The 27,556-nt window shown below is 37.9% G+C and overlaps 1 protein-coding gene across 1 annotated transcript; it reads left to right on the top strand.

Annotated features, from left to right (window-relative positions):
* Positions 1-348: 348 nt before the first annotated feature.
* Positions 349-27,556, top strand: LOC103757205 (atrial natriuretic peptide receptor 2). The gene is made up of 20 exons (XM_018085856.1): positions 349-414; positions 1,025-1,129; positions 1,716-1,818; positions 3,376-3,521; positions 6,102-6,174; positions 8,408-8,555; positions 9,997-10,083; positions 10,331-10,474; positions 11,339-11,460; positions 13,094-13,235; positions 16,090-16,138; positions 17,061-17,165; positions 18,113-18,232; positions 19,084-19,177; positions 19,903-19,990; positions 20,740-20,879; positions 24,065-24,217; positions 25,136-25,234; positions 26,744-26,835; positions 27,379-27,556. The coding sequence occupies exons 1-20, from the start codon at positions 349-351 to the stop codon at positions 27,526-27,528; spliced, it is 2,226 nt and encodes a 741-aa protein (XP_017941345.1). The 3' UTR covers positions 27,529-27,556.

Here is a 27,556-nt window from a genome sequence, read left to right on the forward strand (position 1 = left end):
TAATACAGTCTTACCCCAAACCAGCTCTGTTGAGTTTACCTCTGTTTCGTTGCCCGCTCTCCCTCCTGCAGGAACATCTCTGCGTCTTTCAGCCGGTTTCACATTATCTCGCTGCTACTGGCTATCTTTTTGGCTTTTAGCCATCGCTGTCTCTGTTCAGGGCTGCTCCACTGCTGCTTTCAATGTTTTCTGCTGCTGCTGACAGTAAGGGAACTCTTCCAGCTCTTGATTACGGGACCTGGTCCAGCTTTGACACTATACCGGGTCTCCTGTAGCCTCAGCTGGGGGCTGGAGGCCCTTGGTTCCCAGAGGGGCTCACTGGCCCCCTGCTTCTTCCTGGCTCAGATCATGGCTACCTACCTCCTTAGCTATCTTCACTACCTTCTCTTCCGTTTCTGTGGGTATGTAATTTCCGTAGGGCGCACGTGGACTTCTGATTGGTCCAGTATTATCAGTGGGGCAAACTATTATTACCTCAGAGAAAAGGTTTTTGAAACCACCACACAGCCAAAATAGTCCTCCATGATTGCAGTTGTAGGAGATTTACATCTTAATGGTTTTACTGAGAAATGCTGTGCAAACAGACAATGAAAAGGTGCTTCACTTCCTCGCTAAAGAAAAGGGAAAAAAAAGCTGCTATATCTAAAGTAAAACTTCAGTAAAACCCCTTGAGAAAAATATTAAAAGTGGGATATGATTCTGGTTCTAATACAGCAATTTCTGAAAAAGTGAATTAGCTTCATAGGGTTACTCATTCTGTGAGTACTCTACTGGGGCTCATATATTTTAAAAGGTAACAATATTTGTGACATTTTAACTCCGTATAGGAACAATTACTTGTCTCTTATTTTATCTTTTGTCACAGAACAGTGTTGTTTGTGTTTTGGCATATTAATTGATTTAGCTATAAAATATCACTTTATTTGCTGTTAGAGAGCATAAGTAATTTTGAGAAGGTAAAAAAGAGGAGCTAGGACTTCCATTGTGTTGTGCTTTACTGACATAAGCAATATGTCTACCAAAGGGTAAAGGAGGAATTTGTGGTCCATGGATCCCAGATGATGGTCAGATATTTACTCACACTTTGTCTACTGCTGGAAAAATGAGCCAAAGAAACTGGACTGCCAAGGTAAACTATATTTATTGCATATAGCATTTTACCTGGTTTGCTCTTTTCGAAGCTTACTTGCTAGTAATTTAAAGCACTTCCAACCATTTATTTATGTGTTATGTGTGTAAATGATGCATATAGCTGAGTAATATCCATTCCCAACTGACTTGACTTGAAAGGATCAGTTTTATGCCTTATGTAGTTGGTGGAAGTAATGGGGATGGGAAGAAAATGAGTCCATTTAAGACCAACACTAACAATATACTGCACTACTGACTGGACTGTAATGCAGGTTCATATGATCATTACGGGGTTTCTGCCTGGCAGAAATAACAGAGAAGCAAACATGGCAGAATGCACAGGCCTAATAGCCCTGCTTGGTGAAAAGAATACACACCAGGAGGGCAGTCAGATCTGCCTTTCTCATAAGAGCTGTCTCTTCTCCTCCATTTTGCCCACACAGTGAAGGACACCTGCCCTTCCTGATTCTGAAAAACATGCACAAATTCTTTGAAGGTCATCACAGTTGGGCAGTTCTTATTGTAAAGCCTAGTGTATGCAAGAGAAACTTTGATGCTTGCTGCTTTGTTCACTTGTTTGGCAGGTGGTTTTAGTTCATGTGGGTGTGACTTCTCTCATTGCACACATCCGAGTTGGGAAAATGCAAGCTGCTCTGGAAGCAAAAACCACAGTCCTTCCTGCAGTAGGTATGATATAAAATGAAAATGTGAGGGAACTGCTTACTGACTGCAAATCTGAATGCTTTTTTTATTCATGTATTGTAACCAAGAGCAGAAGTACCTCCTACCGCAACTTAACATTGAAAATACACAAATGTCTTTCTGAAATTCTTCTTCACATAATACTGAACATCCAAAAAAGTGTTTGAGCTTCTAACATGTATTAATCTAGAACAGCAGAAAGCCACTCTTGTGAAATAAGTAAGGTGATGATCAAATAGCATGATCAATGGCTTCAGGTATTACAAGGCTTGTCTGCAGTTCATGGGGATGTGAGAATATTCTTCTAAAAAATGTTCTGAGAATCTGGACACTCTTCATCTGAAGAGGAGCAGACAAGCCTTAAGCAAATTGGATTGGTAGAAATCCGTATTGGTTCTCTTTTTCACATAAAAATAAAATTACTCCCAAAGGCATCAGTCTTTCATTAACTTTAGTATAGCTGTACGAAGGGAAAAAGAAATAACTGTAGCAATTCTCTTAGCAATGTAAAATTTAAAAATTGGACTTTGTTTAATAAGTTAAACCCACGACCTGAAGAAAAATATTGGTTAAGATAGGAATGTCATCACAGTACTTGCCAGCTACTCTTCTGGAAATCTGAGAATACATTTCCCAGTGTTATGGAAAAATAAAAAGGACTGAAGCAACTCCAGTGTGAACGGAAGTATTTAGCTATAGAATTTTCTATCCATTTCAAGGCAACAGTAGCTGAGTTTTCCAGGAAACTTACACTTTATCAGAAAAGAAATGTTAAAAATGCAGCTCCCCTCAGACGGAAAGTGACTTCTGTTATTATCCTGGCATTATCCTGGAATTAATGGGGTTGAGACAGAATTATTACTGAGCAGTGGATTTTGTTTTGTTAAGGCTTTTTTTTTTTTTTTTAAAGTACATAGGGACATTATTACACTGAGCTCATCTCACAAGGCTGAAGTCCAGCATGATATTAGTTTAGTCAGAGAGGTAAAATTGAAAGACCATTCAGGACATGGCAGAAGGAGTTTTGTCCTTCAGGGCTTCTGTTTTACATCCCATCAGATGCTGTGGATGATTTATATAAGATCTTGGAGTAAAAGAAATCCTTGTAAGATTTCTTTCTGCAGTTCCCAGTGTATTCTGCTGCTGAATAAGGGTCACTGGCTTCTGGGGATCACAAGGGCTGGATTAAGTACAAAAAATAAAAAAGGAAATGCCTGCCTTGAAGAACTTTGTGTTTCAGAGAAAAACTCCATATGAACAATGAAAAACACAGTAGTAATGATGAAGCGTTTTATACACAAAATATGTCAAAGCCTCTGATGTAATTAACATTTAATCTGATCAAAGAGATCCTGCATCACTTCAGAAATTCAGATTACTCTTTCAGCTGCTGAGATGATATCTCTGAATTCTTCAAAAACTATTATTTTTGGCACTCTGAGGTTTCCTACTCAAGAACCATGTGTTTAGATCAGGATACTACCTCATAAATGGATAAAACTGCCTTAAAATATTCTGATACATGTTTCCTTTTTTAATCAGTCTGTGGAGATGGCTTTTGTGAGGAAGAGGAAGGCTGTTCTATCTGTCCAGCAGACTGTGGGGAATGCCCACTTTCTGCTGATGCCAGGATAGCAATTGCCTTACCAATATGTTTAGTCTGCACTGGCTTCATTTTGACAGTCATAGTAAGTATCCTTTCTCTCCTCTTCTATTTTTCTCTTGTTTCCATGATTTTATTAGATAGAGTGGAGCTCTCTCTTAGTAGAGGGATAGAACTTCTTCATCCAGAACCTCTGTGCTGCGAAATAAAGGAGAAAGAAGGGAAAAAAACTATTAAGGTTTCTTTGTAAGAGAAGTCTCATTGTGTTAGAATTTTCATTCTGTAGAGAGAAGACTACAGTGGGGTAGTAATTGTAAAGGAGGAAGAGGTTTTTCAAAATGGGAAGTAGGGGATGCCAGAAAAGCAAGGGTACCTTTCACTCAGAATAAAACTCTGTTACAAAATTAACTGCTTAAAAATCCTATGGAGGCCAGAACTATAAAACTATTAAAAAACAATTTAGGTAAATTCATTAGGGGACTAGATCCTTCAGGGGCCATTAAATCTCAGAGTCCAAGTGCAACTTGTAATGCAAAACATTCAACTTGAGATATTCTCAAAAGAAATCATGGGAAGAGAATCTTTTTTTTTTTCTGTTTTGGTTGGCTGGGTTTTTTTAATAGGTTCATTTTCTTAGTGTAGCTGAACCAGCTTGGTTCAGTTCAAAGGGATTAATTTTGCATAGTAGTTATCAATTATTATAACAGACTCATGAAGGAAAAGCAAAAAGGGAATGAGGAGTGTATGAGTAATCGAGAAGCAGTTTTGTGTGTCTTTGAATAAAAAAGTCTATATAAATAGGAGACAGCATGGTATTATGGCTTATTACTTCACAGTGCTTCTGGGAAAGACGATCTGTAACCTTTATGTGTCTGCATCTTGGAAAAAAATACATTTATGATTTTCTTAACAAAGATTTAACAGGTGATTATGGCAGTTTTAGAGTCATTATAGTGATTATGTACCTGCAGATAATTTGTTTGGAGTTTGGCCCATAAATCCTGTAAAACAATAAGCTACTCTTTCCTCAGGAATTCCTTCTCTTTCTATCTTGTGCCGCAGTTGCAGTAGGCAACTACACTGAGAGGGAGTGAGCAGGAGAAGGCTGATGGTCCACAAATTGAGGTACTAAGGGATGCCTGAACCACAATTAGATTTTTTTCTCTATTCTGTGCCTCACTCTGTGGCTTTGTGAGTTAGGAACAGAACCACTGTTGAGAACTATTTGAGTATTTATAGTTCACAAAAAAGTTGTGACAATGAGTTTATGGTAACTGTCCCGTGAAATCATATGATCTGACAGAAATGTGTAATTGGACAGATGAGAAATTCAAAAGGTTTCAAATAACAGGCATTTGCATTTTAGAAAGAGCAATCCAGTTTCTTGGCCTTGCATAGGCTTCTTTAAATGTCTGGTAGCAAAATTTAGCTATTATTTCTGCTATTTTTCTGCAGGTTTTGAGTTTATATTTTTTCTTCTTGCATTTCTGTATACATATTCCTATATGTATAATTATATGGGAATGATGTAATGATAACTTCTTCAATAACAGCATCTTTTTTTAAAAAAAGTTTTATTGCTTTTATTGTAGCAAGCTAGGAAAGATTATTTTATCCAATTCGGTTACTGATAAAATATAAAAAGAACCATCTGGAAACTAATGCCTTCTTTAATCACTCAAGTAGAAGAAAGGATTCGTTTGATATCAAGTTTGATATTCGTTTGATATCAAGTGTCTATAGCAAGCCTGATAGTCACTTCCTGATAATAAGTCTTTGTACAGTCATACCTCTACAAGATAAAAGCAGGTTTCTTTCCTCAAAAACCTTTTGAAATAAATGGGATGAAATAATTTGATTTAATGGGCTCTATATTTGCCACGAATTTCTCCCAATTATGTCGATACAATTTTCACATCATGTTCCTTGTGTATGAACTTGTCACCTGTTTCAGAGAAAACATGCATCATTCCTAGTATAATTCCACTCTCTAGGAAATGCTATAATGATGGTAAAATGCTGCTTTTATTTGACATTTTGGCATTGACTGCAGCCATTAAAACTGTATAATTTAAACTGGTGCTCATTTGAAATCATGTATTTATACTTTGTATATTAGTTTTTCATGTCAGCTCTACAAAAAATCAGCTATTAGATCAATGCCTTCTTCACTGATGCTTCAAGTAGCCAGAGATTCCCTACCTAATACTCTTTATGCTAGAGTACTTGATATAATATGGCCTAATTTGTAGACTGGGGGCTTGGAGTTGGGATGTATTGTGTTCTTGTCATACACTTACATAGCTTAACACATGTCCATGACATGAGGGGATGTGAACCACTCATTTGAAGTCCAGGCTGAAATATAAATGCATAAACATTGATAATAATGGAGAGTTTATAGCCAATGCAAAATATGACATGTAATTACTTTTAGAATATAGATTGTACAGTGTTTAATATATTTATTATGTGCTCTTTTCTTCTAAGTCTCTTATTAATACATTTGGTTCAAACGTTACTCATAAGATGTATGTTGAATGTTTAAATATCAGATTTGGTTTGGATACTTATACACTTTCATATTTGATAAGAATAATCTCTGGTTTAATTTCTTCAAAGGCATTGGGGCTACATTAGGAATGAATTTGATTTATTTTTGTAGTGGTTTCAATATCAGAAACAAAAGATGCTTTGGGATGAAAGTTGGATTATAGATTTCACCTGCATCAAACAAGGTTAGTAACTTGTCATTTTGATACTGTGATCAGTTTCTTTAATAATTTTGGGAAATAATCTCCATTATAAGTAGATTTTTACATTTCAAGGGTCTTACAAAAAGTGAACCAATCTGTGAAAGACATATCCAATGTTTCATCCCTGTTACCTCTGTGAACTGGCCACTGATATGTTTCTTTCTTGAAGCTTCAGATGTCAAAGTTATTTTAAATAGTTTCCTTCTTTTTATTTACATTGATTTGTCAATTGAAAAAGACAAGCCTATGTCAAAATAAACAGACAACTTCTGAACTTGGACAAAATAAATTACAATTACTTCAGTGAGTGTATCATTCTGTATAATTGGTCTCTGACTAAGTTGCCCCTGAATTGCACAAATATATTATGATATAACACGATCATAATTTCTCTCAGTGTATGCTATCTGTGACAGACTTGCTGCAAAAAGTAATTCGTTGTGGCCAATGGGTTTTTTACTATTTTATCTTCTGACTATAAGTCATGATTTAGTTAGTTCTAATTAAAAAAATTAAGTATAAATGCAGATCTTATGATATGCTTTACTGTGCTATGCTTAAAATAGGCTTAGATTATTTACTTTGCTGTTTCATGATTTAGCATTCAGAAGGAAAACAGTACCTAGACCTTCAGAGAGGGTAAATCTGTAGAAATCTGCTGAAGTTTGTAGGCCTGTACTGATGCACACTCTCTCACTGTGTGTATCTGTGAGGAACTGCTAAGCAGATGTCTGCTTTATCTGTGTTATGTTATTGTGTTGCTAGTGTCAAGATGTTCTTGTGATAATATATAGTAGGGATGCTTTCAGCCTTAATTTTTGTATAGCTTTGATATGATATTCTTTTTGCTGTAATAAGAAGCTTAGGAATTAATTTGATTACATAAATCAAAATGAATTTAAATCCAGATTTGTGAATACAGAAATGGAGGAAAGTGTCTTTCAATATAGCAAATGTAACAAGACCAAATTTTCAGCTAATAGTGAATCAGAAAATGTCATAAACATCACATATGAGGAGAAACATTAGAAAGAGACTCAGAGAAACAAGAAGTATGACCAAAAAATAACACATTAAAAATTAGTTTGAAAAATCAAAGAAGAAAGACAAACTTTCTTGGAGAGAAGCCTGCAAAGCAACAATATTGTTTAAGACCTAGGAGTGATAATTAACAACTTAATGGGGACTGATAACATTATGAGATTTAGTAACAGCCAGTACATCTTCTCTGGATAAAGCTGTTCAGAGCTACCCACTGTAGCCTGAAATGCACAGTTATCTAAATGGAAACAGATCATCAGTGTTCTACCCAGGGTATGTAGCCTGTAAAATGAAAAATTAGCCTTATTTTTTCAAGTTAACTTCTCTTTTTGTTGCTTTGCACCACATATAGAGATATAGATGTACACTCTTATATACACACTCTTATTCTCAAAGCCGTCTCAGGGATTTCTAATATATTTCTGGGTGGAAAGCTGTAGAAAGACTTAAAATGCCAATGCAATTTTGACCTGCATATGGATAATACTGTGGTGTGGGAACATGGCAGTTCTAATCCAAGCTGAGATGCTGAACTTTCTCAGCAGCACTTTATCGGATACTTCTACCAGACTTGAGAGCTCTCAGCATTTCTGAGACTAATTGGCTAAATCTGGATTTTAATTGGACATAGTTACACAATACGTAATTATTGAATTTGTTTTGAAGTACCTTTGTCACCTTGAGCTGGTCAACAGAGATTAAAAAACATATATCGAGATCACTGTGTATTTTTTTCATCTTTCTGCATTGTTGCTCTTCTCTGACTTCAGTCTGGTGTCAGAATCACTTCCCACATTCCTGTACTTTACAGTCTTCTAGGAGCTCCAAATAGACTTGTTAAAGTATAGCACAGGGCTTGCTCTCCTTCCCTGGGTTCTGTCCTCAGCATCTATGTAGCAGCAAGGGCTAATCATGTCAGGAGTAGAGAAGTAAAAATTGCATCAGATCCTGAAGATTAGTGAGAAAGATCTCTGGCAATGAATCATCTTCGAAACTTTTTTACTTTTTATGTAGCAGTCACATCCCAGGCAATGGTTTTCTGTCTTAAGTGTTAACAAGAGCAGCTGAGACGTAAAGATTTGGAGAATTCCCTTTATTTGTTTGCCTCTGGAGTCTCTGCCTGTGCAATAATAGGCATCTTCAGGTGATTTTTCTCATCCCACATCCCGTTTAGATCATGTCATGCGGACAGTAACAGGAAGCATGATGAGTGCTCCCCCAGCACCCAGTGTCTCCAACGTCAGCTGTATCACTGCTCTGAGCTCCTGCACAGCAGCTGCCAACATGTCCAGGAAACAATACTTCACCCAGACTGGGAGATAGTAAGTCAATGTATTACAAATTTACTTCAGTGCCTACTATATTACAATTCCACCTCGAATTTCTGGTTCTTGCCACTTTACTGTTGAATAGGCAGTAAAGAAGCTTGAATTTTTCTTGTTAGGCCAAATCCGGTAAGTTAAGATCATCATCTGACTTCCGTACCAAATATTGGCTGTGGAGTATTTTATATGCCAGGTTTCTGGTTTGTCTTTCGTTTCTCCTTTTCTCTTAGGGACTACAGTCTGCTAAAGAATGGTCCTTGCTGTTCAAAGATATTTGGAACCAAGGTTTTTGTGAAGCCCTTTTTCTAAAATGCAGGCAGAGCACAGCTAGGTTCTCTGCACTAAAGAGTGGCACCCTTTACAGCAGCATGTTAGAAATCTTGTCCTTAAACCAGCTAATGTGACTGAATGTTCAGAGCATTTCACCTCTGGATCAAATTATAAGGGTGCACATCTATGTAGACAGATGGCATAGGCATATCTTGCTATCCAGAAAGCAATTTTTCACATAAAAGTAGTATAAATAAGGGGCAGGAGGGGAACACGTGCAAAGATGGAAGCAATACCTACCATTGGAACACATAGGGCAAGATCTGTGCTTTGCAGGATAAAGAAGCTTACTTAGGATCATTGGCTGGGGGAACAGCTGCTTTTTCAGCATAGATTGTGGAAAATCACAGCCACTTCACTGATGTAACACTGTGATGTAGCACTGATCTTTTATATCAGGCATTTTTGCTCCTTTTTTCTGAATGGTGACATTTTCATCATCATTGTCATTATCATCTTCCTCAGATGCCTCAAGGTTAAAAATATTCAGCAAGGGTGAAAAATGTAAGAGTGGGGCATTCAGTCTCATTGGCAAAGCACCTACAGCTGCTACACCACAGACCCCATACTCTGTATTTATATGGTGGGTATCACTTAAATTCCTGCAGGTATCTCCATTGGATTCCTTTAACAAGGAAAATTGCTTTGTTGTCTATCAAACTCAGCTGCTTCATTGCTGAGAATGCTTAGCCCCATGAGAGCAGAAGTATGTGAAATGTCAGTGAGGGATCTGCAGAATGGTAGCCAGAAGTCATGGATAAGGAGGGATGTGGCTATATATGTTTCTCTCTCCCTGACACTTCCTTTGCTGCTACTCCATCACTGAACTGCCTCAACTGACCTTAACGCTCACAATCCGAATGTTGTTCACAGATCAAGATTGCTTGAATGCAATCACTAATTCTTCCTTTGTCAGTAGAAACAGGGTCCTGTCAGCTGTCATAGAGTCAGATTTACAACCACATATGGAAATGCTTAAATTCTCTGCCTCATCTCTAATTGCATGAAACTGTTCCACTCTAGAAAGTATATCTTGTCCATTTTTGTAGTATTGCTGGCTTAGGAATTTGGTCTAAAACGCTATGAATAGCATTTTATTCTGTTTCAGTGATGGTAGAACAGTGGCCATAAAGAAAATAATGAAGAAAGCATTCACATTGTCTAAATCCATACGTAAAGAAGTAAAGCAAGTGAGGTAAGAAGTGAAATCTGAAGAGTGTTATTCCTTTTTTGACTTGTTCTTTTGGGTTTAAAATGTGACCATAAGTTCATATTCCTCTTTCTTTCAAATTTTGGTTTAACACCAGATCAAAATCTCCTTATTCCTGTCTTACTTTTTTCTCTGCATTGTAAGATAAGGCACTTTCCATATACCATATAAAAAGCAGGAGGAACATTCATGAAAATTGCTATTATGCTGTGATTTCTGTTGAATTTCACAGGGAACTTGACCATCCCAATCTCTGCAAATTCATTGGAGGTTGTATAGAAGTCCCAAATGTTGCCATTGTCACGGAGTACTGCCCCAAGGGAAGCCTGAGTGATGTGCTCTTCAATGAAGACATTCCTTTGAACTGGGGTTTCAGGTAGGAAACAAAGTTTTGAGAAATTAAATGAGGCATACTGAGATATATGCTGTTCAGGGAAAGATGTTAAATTTTAGATGATGTTCTTGGAGAGAGAGGCCTGTACTGTGATATGGAGAGAATGAAGAAGCAAGCAAGCAAGCAAATTCAAATATTCAGTCCAACTTGTCTTCCATTTTTTTTGATAAATCATATGTTTAGCACTGGTCATGCTAAGGCAAAGACTTTTCAACTCTTGCCTAGAGAGACCTGCAGAAACTGCTTTAAAACCTTTTTTCCCGTGTAACTTAATTTTGTTCCCAAATATCTTGAGCATCCCTATTTAACTAAAAATCACTGCACCTTTGTTTATGAAGACATATTGATTACCTGGTTAGTATATTTACAAATGCTTTATTATACCTACCAATAGAGAGAATGAGTTCATATTGTTGATGAAACTTCCACAAAGGCAATGACATTGTTTTTTGAAATTGATCTTGTCACACCCTTTCTGCTTCTGCTTTATGTTTGCCTTCAGCAAAGAAAAAGATTTCGAGGAAAGAAAACTTCCAAAGTGAGGAAGTTAATAAAATTGTTTCTCTTGTAAACATTTGAAAACGCTCCCAAGTACTTTTGTATAAAGTACTGGCAATTTCTAGAAGAAACTCAACTGTCTTAATAGAGGCTAAAGGCCTGCAGGCTCACATAAATGAGTGGGAGTTAAGGGCTTTCAACCACCCACCTTAAATATTTTGGAAAACTGAGCATGGGAACACAAATTGAAAGCTATAAAGTGTGTTTCTGTAAAATTCAGTAGGCTTTGGAGCCACTCTTGACTGAAAGTTTAGTGGAAATGTCAGCTTACTGACTTTTATCTTTCAGGTTTTCTTTTGCTACTGATATTGCACAAGGAATGGCTTATCTTCACCGCCACAAAATGTATCATGGACGGTTGAAGTCTAATAACTGTGTGATAGATGACCGGTGGGTTTGCAAAATTACAGGTAAAAAGTAGATAAGAAAAAAATTTCAAAACTGTCTGATAACCCACTAATGTGTATAGATTTCACACTCAACACTCTTTCCAAGTGCCTTAATGCTGATGTTTCGTGTGGAATTGCCAACTGTACCAGACTTCAGTAGAAGTGGCCTGTGCTGAAGTAAGTTTCATGTTATATTATCAAGTCAAGTGAATTAATATGTGTCACTGATGCATTCATCAGACTGCACAAAGGATGGAGTTTATCAGCATCAGTCTGAGGAGAAACTCTGCCTCATTCTCAGTTTTGATACAGCAAGAAAACCTGAGCCGTGGACAAAGATGCGTAGTAATGTTGACTGGTAAACACAATGTAGTTTCATGGAGGAAAATAGACTCAACTCAGAGCTTTTCAGTCCTTTACACAAAACTGAATTGTATTCTCCCAGAGACAGAGCTACAGTTCTGGTCTGCTCCTGGTACAGGAAGACAGCCTGTGGAAGCAGGAATGCCACTGAAGAGTCTAGTTTAGTTTGCAGCTGCCAAGGCAAATTAAGGCAATGATCATCTCTTCTACTTTCTCTCCAAAGTTATCACACCCTCTAACCCATAGCCATCCTAAAAGAAGCAGCAACAGATTTGTTTTTTAATGGAATATCCTATGACTAAGGCTTCCACACAGGGCCAGGCCTGCTTTTCCAAGTTGTTCAGTATTCTACTGCCTTCAGAACCGCCTGCTCTGCTTTAAGCCTGTTCTTGAGAAAAACATAAAAAATAGACTTAGTTGGATTACATCAGCTACATCACCTTAGCACAGCTCGTCTCAGTTAAATAGGATCTCTGTGAAATCATTCAGAAGTCATATAGTTCCACTGTAGCAATTTCAAATTTTCATGGCTTATCTGTATGTGATAATATCAAACCAACATCACAAATAATGCATGTGGGAGCTATTTGAAAAATTACCTCCAACATAAAGAACTAATCTCTAAGACCATCTTATTTAGAGGTCACTCCAGATAAAAGGAGACATCTGCATCCAACCTTCCCATACACAGCAGAGTGCTGTTTACGTAAGAAAGAAAAATGAAGTCGGTTGTTTTTTTTTCCTCCTCACCGATTCTGAGTCATATGCTGAGCATCCCTTCTATATTAGGCTAGAAATATAGATGGAAAGATGTTTCACATCTATGCTGCCTTTGTTCTGATGCTAGTGGTATGCAAGTAACACCCACCATCTGCTTTTCAGTCGTTAGTCTGTCTAACTAGTAATTACTTTAGCAACCTGCCACCAGAGATAAGTATCAAGGGACAAGGTAGAACAAAAACCTGCATTTACAGACTCTTGCACTGAGGTGAGACTATTATCTGAATATAATTTGATAAAATCATAAAATAGTTCTGATTGGAGGAGGTTATTACGTAGTTCAACTGCCCTGCTGTTATGCAGTCCTACCTATATATTTGCTTTCCAGTCGCTATATTTGCAATTGTTTAGGGAGGCAAGACCACCAAAACCACACTATTTCTAGACTAACATGTGTATTTAAAATAGGGAAAACTAATTCCTTTAAACTAGTTATGTTACTGTCTACTATTGCATGCGTTTCAGAGAAGTACCCACTGAATAGTTTGTTCCCTGTTTTCTTTCACACTAGATTATGGTTTGCAGTCATACAGAAAAGAAGATTCTCCTGAGGGATCAAGCTCATGCCAGCAGCATTTGATACAGATTTACACAGCTCCTGAAATACATTCACTTTCAGAGTTTGAACCCAATTCTATGACAGATGTCTACAGGTAGTTAAGTTTTCCTGATCTTGCACTTAGTAATCTCATCCTCAGTATGTTTAAATGACAATTAAGCTCAGTATAATTCTGTTGTCACTCCAAGTATATGTTTGATTGTAGTTTTTAGAAGATTGGTCCTGGAATACAAAATAGCACAGATAACATAGGATCTTCTCTTTTAAGGTAGATAACCAAATACTGCATTCACTGAATATAAATGGAAAGTTTGCCAAATGAATTATAAGGAGTCACTCTAGACTAGGTAGATAAAAAGGCATAAAGATGTGCTACTATCTATCCACCCATTTTTTCTGTTGCTGCTTCTTACGAGAAGTGAATTATTTTCAATAATGGCAATACTTTAAAAATTAGTAGAACGAATGTTCCAGGATGTCACAATAAACATATGCATCCCGTAATTTCATAATTAATGTCTATACATTATTTGCTGCATATACACAGTGACATTTTTGGTTTACAGAGGAAAAAATAAAGGTCAGAAGAAGAATAGATGCACTAGTGAATAGCTTCATCCCTTTCCTTTTGAAAGCTTTTATAGAATAGCATTTTCCAATGGCTTATTTGGCTATCTAGTTTAGCCCTGCCAGTGGTGGATAGCTTCTATACAACCACTTTTCAGATAAGTGGGATTACAATTGTAAACAAGTGTATGCATATTAAATGTGCTAGAACACTATTAATTTTAATCCATTCTGTCAGGTTACCTAAACAAGAATTTGAGATCACAGTAGTATTTATGTCTATAGGCTTAAATACGTCCCGAGAATTTGCTTCAAAATGGTTCAGCTAAGGTAGTTTGAGATTGTGTTGGTATTTCTGACTACCGTCATTCCTCCTGTGTCAGTCTGTACTTTTTCAATATGGAGTGGTGTTAGAAAGTACTGTACTCCAACTAAACAATAATTTTAGGGTTGCCTCATACATTCCAGTTTATCATCGCCACGAAAATGTTTCGTAAGTCTTATCTGTTCTCACTTTGCTCCTGTTTGGAAAAGATATTGTTACTTGACTTTGCAGGCAATTTGGCCTCCTGAAAGCATTTCTTGCCAAGGGTTCCCCTTAAAGTAGTCTTAAGATCTGCTTTACTCATGTCATACATGACTACAATGAACTTTTGACAGACTCAATGAACCTATCTTGCTGTCAATCTGTGTATTTGCAAAATCCAGATCTACTCTTGTGGTACTGAACTTGATTCTTTCTTGGTAAAAAAAAAAAATAAAATAGTAAGAGATAAAATCAGAAGAGGGAGAAGATCAACATGGAGACAGTGAAGATAAAGATGTACCCTGTATGATTAAAAAAATCTTCTTATCTGGGCTATTCTTTAGAATTTGCCTTTTAACAAATTTTGTGTTTGATGATATGAGCAGGAGTTAAGCCTTCCTGATACATGTATGTGGGCTCACTGGCCAGGGAGCCGTGACCCAGTCTTGAAATCCTCAGTTTTTATCCGTGCAAAAATTCCATTAATATTTCTGAAGATAAGGCCCAAATAAAAAATTAGTAGAAACTGCAGGAGTGGGACTTGTAATTTACTGTGCTCTTACAGATGAATCACTTGCTCTTGAACTTCTCTGGGGAAAGTGTTGGTCAGATGGGAAGGCTAAAATGGAAATGAGAACAGGAGCACGAAAGCAGCTCCTGATTTGAGCTGAAGAGGCTGTTACCACTCACAGTTTCTCCAAGATCAGCTCCCCTTGATTTCATTATGTGAATCTTAATGTCCACTATGTTAGGACTTTATTGAGCAGTGCTGATAAAGCTGAATTGAATCAATACTGCTTTATCAGAGTTACTGTCATCTAATTATTCTCCTCTAAAATCTGTTTCAGCTTTGTTGTCTCACCAGGTTTGATATTTTCTACTACCAAATCACCCCCAAATTAACAGAAAAATCTCATCAGATTAATTTCTACAGTATTCAGCATAGTTTATATTTATTATTTTATTTGCCAGTGGTGGTCCACAAGTGGACTGAAAGACAGATATATATATCCCATTATACAACCAGAACGTCTTACAGAACAGAGCAACCATTAGCAACACAACAGACTGCAAACCAATATTCTCCATAAAAGTAAATGTTACCAAGCAGAGCTGCGTGCAGGGGGTTAATTATTACACTGTTTCAATATATAAAGAGACGAGCATCTTTGTCAGGCCTGTTGGCTGGAGGAGGTGCTTGCTTCTGAGACATCACTGTTCTAAAAGGTCTCTAGTGGGTTCAGTGAGGAGGTTTAACACCCAGTTGTTAGTGTCTTTTCCCATTCTTCTTCCTTGATGAGTATGTTTGACCTTGGATCAACTGAGGAAGATGATGAGGAAAATATAATTCAGAAGGAACAAGCAGACATGTCTACTATAACATATCTATTCTGGACACACTGTGTCATCCTTGACTTTATGGAGATTTTTTAGACAGTGATCTGTGCTGAAAAGAAGCCAATCCTCCAACTGATGGTCACGATGAACCTACTCCTGCCCCTTGATTGGAGCACAAATCAGTCCTCTGTGTTTAACTGGATTATGTACGCACCTCTGCACATATCACCTCTGGATTCCATTACTTCTTCCAGAGAAAATTGCTTTGCTATCCATCAAATTCAAACTCTTTATCTCTGGGCTTGATAACTGTGAGAGGATAATGCTATGAAACGTTTGGTAACAGATTTCTGAAAACACAGAGCAGTACCCACAGCAGCACTTTTGCCATCCTTCCTTTTGAGATACTGGGCTTTCAGTCATACAACAGGGAAGAATAAGAAATCATGGAAAGAAGAAATTACTGACTCCATTGACTGTTATTTCATTAAGATTTTACTTTGTTTTTATTCTGCAGTTATGCCATTATTTTACTAGAAATTGCCACAAGAAGTGACCCTATGCCAGTAAGTAAAGATGAACTACCTGTGAAATTTGCATGACTGCTTTGATTCTGTTTCTGCTGAAGACATAAACCAAACTTTGAGTAACTGCACCTTTGAGTTACTTTTTGAGTACACATTTTCCTTGTGATTTTCTCGGTGTTAGTTCAGTTCCCATGGAACACTGCAATCAGAGCTTCCTCATACACCTACCTCTCTTCCCTTTCAGACCTTTGAAGAAGAGCAGATGATAAAAATAATGTGGCTCCAAACCTGACTTTTGATTAGTTCTGTGAGGCTTAATGGTGGCAGGGAGGTATGCAGAGGGAACATATGTCCTAATATCTTCCTTTTTATTCTATTCTTCCTTTTCCTGCCATGCAAGAGCCCTTTTAGTGGAATCTTGAGTGCTAGAAAGGCAAATGAGCTTCTTTCCATAAGGAAAATTTCTATTTTGCATGTGTCTTGTGATCAGTGCTAAATGGCAAATACACAAAAAAATGCACCTTATAATTGAAACCAGATGGTCTGGATATGTAACCATGTTGTCTCTGAAATAATTTGCTTAACAAGAATTGTAACAATGAAGTCTTGAAACTACCATTCTTCCAATCATGACAGTTTGTGATAGAGCAATGTAGGCCTTATGATTTTTAAATGTTGCCCAATATCTTGCCAGGTATTCAATTGTTTATCTCATATAAACACTGAGATTAAAGCCTTTCAGCCATGAAAAAGCTTTTAGAAAAAGTGACCCAGTTTAGGCTAGTTATATGCTTTTTTATCCTTTATATTTTCTTTCTTGCACCCTTATGTAAAGAAGCAGAGCGGGAAGTGATAAGGGAAGATGTGATATAAGTAATGATGGTAATACTAATATAATTTCAATGGCCGGCATGAAAACCACGCCACTAATTTCAACATTGTTTAATCCCCTTTACTCTAGAAAGATAGTATGCATTCAGCTGAATATTTTTGGTGCCCACCTTTGTCAGAATTAATTTCAGGAAAGGCTGAGAATTCTTGCCCATGTCCCACAGATTACATAGAGGTAAGTAAGATTTAATATTGTGTACAAAGATTCTTTACTGAAGTGAATTTATGACATGTCCCAGAATTTTTATGGCAGTATGTAAATAAACCAGAAATCAAGAAGTACTCCTCAAATAAGGAACAATGAAATTATTTAATATCCTTAATTTAAAAAAAGTCATTGTGATAATGAAACATTCAGTTATTCTCTCCAGTTGAGGGTGTAATAGGTTATGGTTTTAATATGCAATCATTGATTTTTGTGCATTTTCATTTTATTAAAAAGTGTTGAAATCCATACATATTTTATGTCAGTAATATCCATTTAGCTTACTGGCAGAGGGCTTTCAAATAATGAAGTTTCTGTCTCAGGCAAAGTATCAGTTTGGTTTGATTCTCGTGCAACAGATCTGTGTGTTCAGTAGCCTCAAACTGCCTGATAAAGCACACCTTCCCCCCGCCTCCATTTACTCAAATTAGAACAAGATTATGGTGTTCTTGTTTCAGTTTAAGTGCAGTATAACTGACTTTGATGGTTTGTAGCAATCTAAATGTAACAAACTTCTCATTAGCAGAACTGGATTTTAGCCGGGAGTTAACATTATTAAAAGAGTAGTTGAGTTTTTAATCTTTTGTGAGTTTTGTGTACAGAGAAGTCCTCTGAAAACTGTATGAGTTCACCAGCGTAACACTATCTTAAAACATAACACAAGAGTTAAGTAGTGTTCAGCAGAAGAAATGTGTGTATCTAATTCATGATTTCCCACAGCAGCATTTTTATGAACTAACATCTTTTGTTCAGCAAATACCTGTAGAATTCCACAGACCTCAGTATACCTCTGACACTTTTCACCAGCTGCAAATGACCGGTTTGTACAAAAAAAATAATAGTATTAATTTAAAAACTGCCTGTGCTTGGAATGATAAAAGGCTGTTTGCTTTTGTCACTCTTTTTTCCTTCTGCAGTTAATCAGAAGGTGCAGAAAAAATAATCCATCCCAAAGGCCTACATTTGAACAAATCAAGAAAATGTTGTACAAGATGAATCCTAATAAAGTTAGCCCTGTTGACATGATGATGACTCTGGTAAATTTAGCTTTTTATTCCAATCCAAGTTAGTCTGCTCACTTGCAATCGCTTTCACCTGTATCCTTCAGGTTTGTTTTTTGATCTCATACCCCTTGTTTGGTGAGAAAACCCAGTTATTTCTTCATCTCTGGTCGGCTAATTGTAGCTGTAGTTCTGCTTGAGACACAGCTTTCCTTCTCGTTCAGTTTCTGTCCTTTTTCTTAACTTTCTCAACTTCTTTGGGGCTGAACACTTTCTTCAGTCAAATGTTGTTTGGTTTTTAATGTGCTTACAGGATACTGTATTCCCCTTTTCCCATGACTCAGGGGTCTTACAGCACCAGGGATATAGAATCCCGGCATGCCACAAAGAGCATGTTTACAGATGCATTTTGAGCATAGTATCTCAAGGCCATGAGCAGAGAAAGGAGATTCCTGCTCCCACAGCCTATTTCTCCACACAGAGGAAGGATATAAGGAAGCAAAATGTAGACTAGCACAGCAGGATAGTTTACAAAACAACATAGTGAGCTTTTGATGAAAGTCTGAGACTTTTGTTTTGGTGAGATTTTAATCCATCTCTGCAGCTTGGTCTCTGCATTGGATTAGACCCCTAAAGTTTACAATAACTGAAAAGTCTCAAATCAGCTTCTGCTGTCAAGCAACAATCTCAAATCTAGATTCATAAATTTACCTAAGGGGAAACTTAGATCTTTGGATTTTGTAGAAAAATTTTAGGTGTCTTAGACCTGCACCTTTTCTTATCTCGGAGTGTTTTCCAAGCAGAATCATTCAAATGCTTAAATCATATCCAACTATGAACCTGTTTCAGCAAAAAGATTATTTTATGCAATTCTCTATGTTATTTAGATGGAGAAATATAACAAACATCTGGAGGTACTGGTTTCTGAGAGAACCCAGGATTTAATGCATGAAAAACAGAAGACTGATCGTCTATTGTATAGTAAGTTATAAATACTGGATATTCTTCTCAATAATAATTTTATTTCAGCTGTCTAATTATGAACAGAAACCCTTTGATAAGTCATTATTTAGTAGCAAGGAATTAATATAATTGTTACTTTCAAAGTTGGAAAGATATTTACCTACTTTCTATACTTCCCCCTTAGAAGTCCTCCCCATGGCAGTCCTTCTTAGTTTTAAATGTTGGGGAATTGCAGTTGGTTACTTTTGATTGTAGTGTATCCTCTGGCATTATGCAAGAAAAGAGGCACAAAGGAACAGGAATACACATGTGAGAGAGAAAAAAAAGTGTGAAGATGCAAGACAGGAGAAATAAAGACAATTAAAAAAACAAAACAGAGAAGTGATAGTAAACAAACCTAACACAGGTAGAAAGCACTAGCAAAGAGTTGGCATGGAAGGAATTAGTAAAATCCCAAGTCATACTATTAAAATCTAGCCTTATGCTTCCTTGGAATGTATAGATTTGGGGGTTTTTTTGGAACTAAAAGTTATGGGTCATCAGAAATATCTGGACATGTTATCAGTGAGATTACTGTGAATTCTCACATTACAGCAGAGCAGATTTTGATGCCAAACTGTGTTTCAATCTTTGTAATATTTCATGTTTCTAATAATTGCTTTTCACCTTTAAACAAGCATGTTATGTTTAATGTGTGATTTTACCATGTCAAAAAAGTAACAATGCACTACTTTCTACAACAGGTATGTTGCCGAAACAAGTAGCAGATGATCTCAGGCAGGGAAAACCTGCACAAGCCCAAAGTTACTCAAGTGCCACCATCTTTTTCAGGTAAACAAAAATGAAAGATAAGACTAGAAATGACTCCTACTGAAGAAACTTCTAGGCTTCTAGTGGAGGTGAAGCTCCTAACCAAGTACAGAATTTCTATCTAAGCTGCCATCTCTTGTACCAGCTGTCTCTCCAAAAGAGTGTTTTCCAAAATTCTCACACCATATCAATTTTTAATTATAAATACTTAAATAAGCAATGAGATTACTGTGGAGCTCTAACGTACAGCAGAACATTGCTTTACATGTGTTACTCATGAATGTATATTTGATAACATAGGCCTAAGTAAAGACTCCAGCATTTAGCTGTGTAAAGAAAACTTTTCTGTCCTTGCAGTCCACATGGATTTACAGTTTTAAATTTTTATATGTGCATGAAGCAACATATAAACAGCATGCCTTCACTTGTCACAAATGAACAGATATCAAATTTCCTTTTTTCATTTTTACATAACCTAAAATTGAAGACTAGTTAATCTGTTGCAGATTAAAGTCTATCTGTAAAAGCGGTTTACTGTATCGGTAAGCAAAAAGACTTAGGTCAGTCTGCCCTTTTTGAATGGAAGGAGTCTGCTGCCAATTTACATAAATTAGAAAAAAACTATTCCATAAGATCCTTAGCAAAGGAAATACTGAAAAAGAGAAGTTCGACACAGTTCCAATGAGAAATTATTACTGTGTGTTTAGGTTTACCAATCTGCAATGTTTAAGATGGTGGATGGGCGTGTTCTTTCTGTTGTGTTTTAACAGCGACATTGTTGGCTTCACTCAGCTGTCCAGCAGCAGCACACCGTACCAAGTGGTAGATCTCTTGAACAAGCTTTATACCACTTTTGATGAAATCATAGATAACTATGATGTCTATAAGGTGGAGACAATAGGAGATGCCTGTAAGTTCCTTGAGCTATGGACAGTGGTGGGGCTTATGGGACATCTGGGCAGAGACTAATTTGATGACAAGGAAGAACAGATGAAGGAGATTTGGAAAGCTTGTTACCAGTCAGAAGACCACATAAAGCAATAAGGAGATAAGTCCTACCTACCAGAGCCCCTGAAAACTTAAGGAACGTTTTCCTGCATAACTTAGATCATTTGTACAAATGATGAGTGTTGTAGACAGGAAAAATGAATTGAGTTAAATACCACTGATGTTTATTTAGTTCCTATGACCTGTAAGGTCTGACTTTAAACCTTAGTAGCAGATTAATCAAACTGGCAACTTCTATATCACAGGAACACAACTGAAAAAATTACCTTCTATATGAGATCCTAGATGTCATTCCATAAACTTTATTATCTCTGTCTTTTTTTTGCAAAGACCATAAAAATCTTCTCTCTCTAATTCTCTGTAGGGGCTTGACTGTCTCTTCTCTTTGGGTTTTTAGGAAAATGGCTTTATATTTGCTACCCTGGGAATCTGCTGGAGACTGATTACCATTAAAACTCAGTTCCATCAAAACCCTAAGGGAATCTAACAGAACTTTTGGATGAGACAGAAAGGAAGTCCTGTAAGAGATTTGGAAAAAAAAATCCCCACTCTTTTTTTTCTGTGCCATAGTTCAGCATGTTCTTAAGCATAAAATGCCTGAACAAATGCACCTTAGAGATCCTGAAGAGACCTGTTTCTTGTCCTACAAAGTCATAGAATCAAAGAATCACAGAATCATAAAATATCATGAGTTGGAAGGAACTCACAAGGATCATTGAGGCAACTCCTGATGCTGCACAGGAGAGCCCCAAGAATCATACCATGTGCCTGAGAGTGCTGTCAAAACCCTTCCTGAACTCTGTTGGGCTTGCTGCTGTGACCACTTCCCTGGGGAACCAGTAACCAACCGTCCTCTCTCTGGATGATGAACTTTTTCCTAATATCCAGCCTAAACCTTCCCTGACACAACTTCAGGCCATTCCCTCAGGTCTTGTCACTGGTCACCACAGAGAAGAGATCAGTGCCTGCCTCTCTTCTTCCCCTCATGAGGAAGTTGTAACTGCAATGAGGTCTCCTCTCAGCCTCCTCCTCTCCAGGCTGAACGGACCAAGTGCCCTCAGCCTCTCCTCATACGGCTTCCCCTCAAGGCCCTTCACATCTCTGTTGCCCTCCTTTGGACACTCTCTAATAGCTTAATGACTTTCTTATATTGTGACACCCAAAACTGCCACAATATTCAAGGTGAGGCTGCCCCAGTGCAGAGCAGAGCAGGACAATCCCCTCCCTTGACTGGCTGGCGATGCTTTGCCTGATGCCCCCCAGCCCTCCTGGCTGCCAGGGCACTGCTGATTCATGTTTGTGACATAAGTTACAGAGGTATATCCAGAAATGCCAAGACAGTGGAAAGAATTCAAAAGTTTATTTAGAAGGCCAGAATATGAGAAACTTACAAATATCTCACAGTGCTTATTGCAGCACTGGCCCCAGGAAGAAAAAGGCAAACCTCCTGTTCGCTCCTGGGCTTCATCCTTACTGGCCCCCTCGACTTTCCCCGGGCCACAAGGGCCCTGTAGCATTCCTGTAAATGTTATCTCTCTCCTCTCATATCTCAGAGAGAGAGGCTGAGAACTTCTCTTCCTATGAAGAGAGGGGGAGAAAGTGTTGAAACTGCCTTTGAGAAAGAGTTACCTTTTAGGCAGAAAGCCTTCCTAAGCAAAACTTCTGTCTCCTCATAACAAAATCTTCCAGAAAAAAAAGGGTATTCTACCCTCACATGTTCATTTGTCATCAACCCCCAGACTTGCTTCCAGAGGGCTGCTCTCCACCATCTCATTCCCCAGTCTGTAGGAACACCCAAAGTTGCCCCACCCCAGCAGTAAAATCAGGCACTTGCTCTTATTAAATATCATACAGCTGGTAATTGCTCAGCCCTCTGATTTGCCAACTTCTCTCTGCAGGGCCTCTCTGCCTTCGAGGCAATTTAGCATCATTGGCAAACTTACTTAGTATCCCTTTGAGTCCTAGATGCTGAAGAGCACAGGGCCTAAGACGGAGCCCTGCAAAACCCCACTAGCAACAGGTCTCCAGTGTGATGTCACCCCATTCACTATTATCCTCTGTGCTCGATCCATGAGCCAATTCCTCACTCACCACATGATGTGTTTACCCAGCTGTGTGCTGGACATTTTATCCAGAAGGATCCTGTGAGAGACAATATCAAAAGCTTTACTGAATTCCAAAAAGATTACATCAACTGGTTTCCCTCACTCAACTAGATTGGTTGTCATAAAAAGTAATTTTGATAAGCAAGACTTTCCTCTCGTGAAGCCATGCTGGCTGTAACTGATGACTGTGTTGTCTTTCAGGTATTTTTCAGTAACTCCCAGAATAATCTTCTCCATAATGTTATCAGGCATTGAAGTGAGACTGATGGGCCTCTGGTTTTCAGGGTCATCCTTCTTCTCCTTCTTGAAAATTTCAACAACATTTGACAGCTTCCAGTAAGCTGAGACATCTCTAGATTTCCAAGATCATTGAAAAAGCATTGAGAGAGGTTTCACAATGACTTCAGCCAGCTCTTTGAGTACTACTGGATGAATCCCATCAGGCCCCATAGACATACAGGGATCCAGCTGGAGCAGCAAATCCCATATAAGTTCAGGGTTTAGTGGGAGTTTATCGTTCTCACAGTCATGGTCCTCCAGCTCAGCACTCTGGGACCCTCAGAGCTCATCATCAGTGTTCAAAGCATAGTGCAGGAAGCATAGGCCATTACCTCTTTTTATAATAGCTCCCCAAAAACAACAGGTACTGAACAGCCATATTCCCACTGCCTGTTCCATTTCAAGCATTCTCAATGAAGGGATGAAGGGGAAAAGAAAGGGTTGGAGGGGATAAATCCTGTGTAAAAGTGAGAAGGAAATACAACATTTTTCAGAGCTAAGGTAATTACAAGCAAGGGCAAGTTGCCCTTGCCTTTGTTTGTCTCTGGCTTTCTCTGCTTAGGAGGCACAACTGTGCCCTAGGATATGACAGAATTGGGCTTCTTTTTGTTTGTTTGTTTGTTCTTTTTGTTTAATTTGGGATACACACTTTGATAAATCTGTGTAATGCCAAACATTAACACAGTTGCATTGTTGTGTTAAGATATGGTGGTTTCAGGAGTACCCAAAGAGAATGGGATCCTTCATGCCGGTGAGATTGCAAGCATGGCTTTAGACCTCCTGGATGTCTGCAAGACTTTTAAGATCCCACACAAGCCCCACACCCTTCTAAAAATAAGAGCAGGAATCCATTCAGGTATGTTGAGAGGACTGCAAAGGTGTCTTCCTCTGGCTCAACAAATACTTCTGTAGTGGCCATTTTATCTCCATTAGGAATTTCTTCATAACTTCAATTAGAAGCTAATTTCTTGATATGAGAGGGAATACATCATAGAGGTCAGCTCAACAAAATAAATTATTGGATACATGGAATATTTGTAACTCAGTGCAGAATACAACTTTGGAAATATTCCATGGTCCCAGTGCCTTTGCTGATCCAAGTGAGAACTGCCCTTCTGTGTCTGTTGCTTGTCCTTTTCAGATGTTCTCTTCTCAAAACTGTGAGTTGTTTCTTGACTCATTGATCTAGCCTTTGCTCTCAGACTCTCAGCTCCCTGATCTAATCTGATGTGTGATTGCAACTGCTTCTTGTTAGATAGTCGGAGTTGGACCTATTTGGTGCAGCCCAGCACCTGCCAATTAAATGATCTCACCAAGAGATTATATCTTCTATTTTTTAAATCAGTTGGGGCTGACATGAAGGAACCAAAATTCTCATTTTCTGTCTTCAGCAGGAGCAGGTTGCTTCCTGTTCCTGCCTTTCCATGTGACAATGAGTGTTACGTGTGCAACTCCTATTGACAGCATTCCTATCCCATTGCCCCTGAAAATATGTTGAAATGGGGTTCTGCAAATGTCTTAATTAATGCACAACATCTCCATCACATCACCACTTCCCCCATTGTTCTCCTTTGAGGCCTTTTTGCAATTCCCTCCCTGGTTCTGGAATCTATGTGTAAGATAGATGTGTAACCCATGTAAAGACGATACCGACGCTCAGTCTTTAACTGGTTAATGAATGAGATATAAATTAGTGTAGTAAGCAGCCATAAGGCTGTATGACTGATTATGTGATTTATAAATACAAAATGCTTTATTTTATTTTTCTTAACAGGGCCAGTTGTAGCTGGAGTTGTTGGAACTAAAATGCCACGGTACTGTTTGTTTGGAGACACCGTGAACACAGCTTCCAGAATGGAATCTACCAGTGAAGGTAATAAGGAACAAGCTGCAGGTGGGGTTTTGATCATCCTTGCATGAGTTCTGAAAAAATACTGTGCTGAGTTTTGAGTCCTGACCTATTCAAACAACTGCAAATCCTGTAAGAAGGTTCTTGATTTCTGGTTCCAATCTGCCTATGAGCAAATTATGACAGTGATATTCTCTACAACCATTTTTGTAACCAGATCCCCTTATTCCCCAAGTCTTAGAAAGGGATTTTTGTCACTGTGAAGTTCTCTATGGTAAAAAAAAGTAAGAAAAAAAAGTAAGAATACGATAAAATGAGAGGCTTGATGTTCCTATTTGTACCTGGCACCCCGCTGAATTTATAGCAAAAATACTTTCATAACTCCTCTCTTTTGCTGATAAGTTTCTCTAATGGAGAACACAAGTGGTGGCAGGACACATGGGAGCTGTGTCTGTCTAACTGGTATAGAAGATTATGTATATGTCTTCCAGCAAAGAGAATAGACAGAAATTTCTAGTGATTAAAGCGTGGAGACATTCTCACCTTCACTTAAAATATTATGTACCTACTGCAAAGAATATTTTTCAGATATATATCTATATATGTTGAAACACACATTTCCTGATCTACAGGGAGTGTTCTGAGTCTTTAAAAAAAATTAAACAAACAAACGAAAGTGGATATTATAAAACTGTTATTTTCTGATATAAGAACAATCACTAAGACAATCTTAGACAGTACTACCATCAATCTGGGATCTTTTTCAAACAAAGAAGCATAATGATTTACTCTCTGTCACTGATTGTTACAGACAAAAAAAACTCAAAATGAAATAAAACAAAAAGCAGTTTTGGTTTTTTTGTTTGGTTGGTTGGGGTTTTTTTTCCAATTTTTAAAATTTTGGCAAAATTTTACTTTCTGGCAAAAGTAGTATTTCTTCTATCTGTCGTCTTCTTTGGTCCTTTCCCATCATCTGCAGAGGGCAAGGGAGGTGAGGTTTACATGGAGGTAAAATCTCAACTAGGAAAAAATCACATTGCAAAAAAAATTGTGGAATTATGGTAATATCATCCTTTCTGCCTGTCTTTATTAACAGGTTTGGAGTCAGAGCAAGGATAGCAGCTTCTCTAATGTTTAGACTTTGCGGAAAATTATATGTGCAAAGAAAGAGCTGGCTCTTTATTTACTAGGAGATAAAACTATATACAGTTTTCTTCACCAGATTAATGGGTGCTCATCAGTAGCACCAGTCAGGCAGCTGCACAGAGCAGACAGATACTATTAGATGCAGAAAGTGAAGAGTAGTGTTTGTTGACAGCCACACACTTTGTTGTGAGATGCTCTCACAGACAGGCCCGGATACTGAAGCTTGTGTGCGAACATTTCAAATAACAGAGGAATGACAGCAGAGACATGAAAAGAAACAAGGGGGAGTTCACTAATGGGTCTTGAAATCTTTGGTACACATTGTGGGGTGGATCTGTCTTAGATGTTTAAATTGTTTGATAATACGACAACTATTTCTCTTTCCAGCTCTTAAAATACAGTGCAGTTCAAGTGTATACCAACTGTTGGAGCAGATTGGAGAGTATGTGTTAGTATGCCGTGGGAATTTACAAGTCAAGGTGTGTATGCAACATCTATGCTCAGCTTTTCAGAGAGGAGAGTGTGAAAGCACGCTGGAGTCCCTGAATTTTAACCCATGCAGTCCTTTATGTCTTGCAGTCCTTTATATCTCACAGTCCTTTAGTTAGACTAATTCCTGATCTAAAGAAAGCACGTTCAAGTATTAAACCAGAACCAATTAAATGGCTTGTTCATGGAACAACTCTGATAAGTCAGAGATGAGGGACTTAGCCAAGCTTGGAAGTCCTGCATGGCACATTCAAAAAAAAGGTCATTCAGAGACATCACAAACCATCATGTGAGTGCTATAAGAGAACTAATGTATTTGTGTGCCCAATTTTGGATGGGACTTCAAAGAATTGTTTTAATTGATACTGCTGCCATTATCTTTTAAGGGAAGGTCTTATGCCTCATTTTCTCTGTATGTAAAATCGCTGACAGGCACATCAATCTCCTTTTGGGATTTCTTTTGTACTGTAGTAAAAAATTATTTCATAAATGATGGATAGTATTGTAACCCCATGACTGATTTTCTTCCTTAGGGGAAAGGAGACATGGTAACATACTGGCTTGAAGGTAAGAAAGCCTCTGACTTCCAGAAGACAAACACCAGCACTTCTGTGACTCCTCAAGATGCCAACAGAACTTCATACACTTTGATACCAGGCGTACTTTCCAGTGATCCTCTCTGAAGTCCTGCTTACTAGCCAATCACTGGCT

Source organism: Manacus vitellinus, unplaced genomic scaffold (genome assembly GCF_001715985.3).
Source record: "Manacus vitellinus isolate BGI_N305 unplaced genomic scaffold, ASM171598v3 scaffold_9_pilon, whole genome shotgun sequence".
Lineage (NCBI taxonomy): Eukaryota > Metazoa > Chordata > Aves > Passeriformes > Pipridae > Manacus > Manacus vitellinus.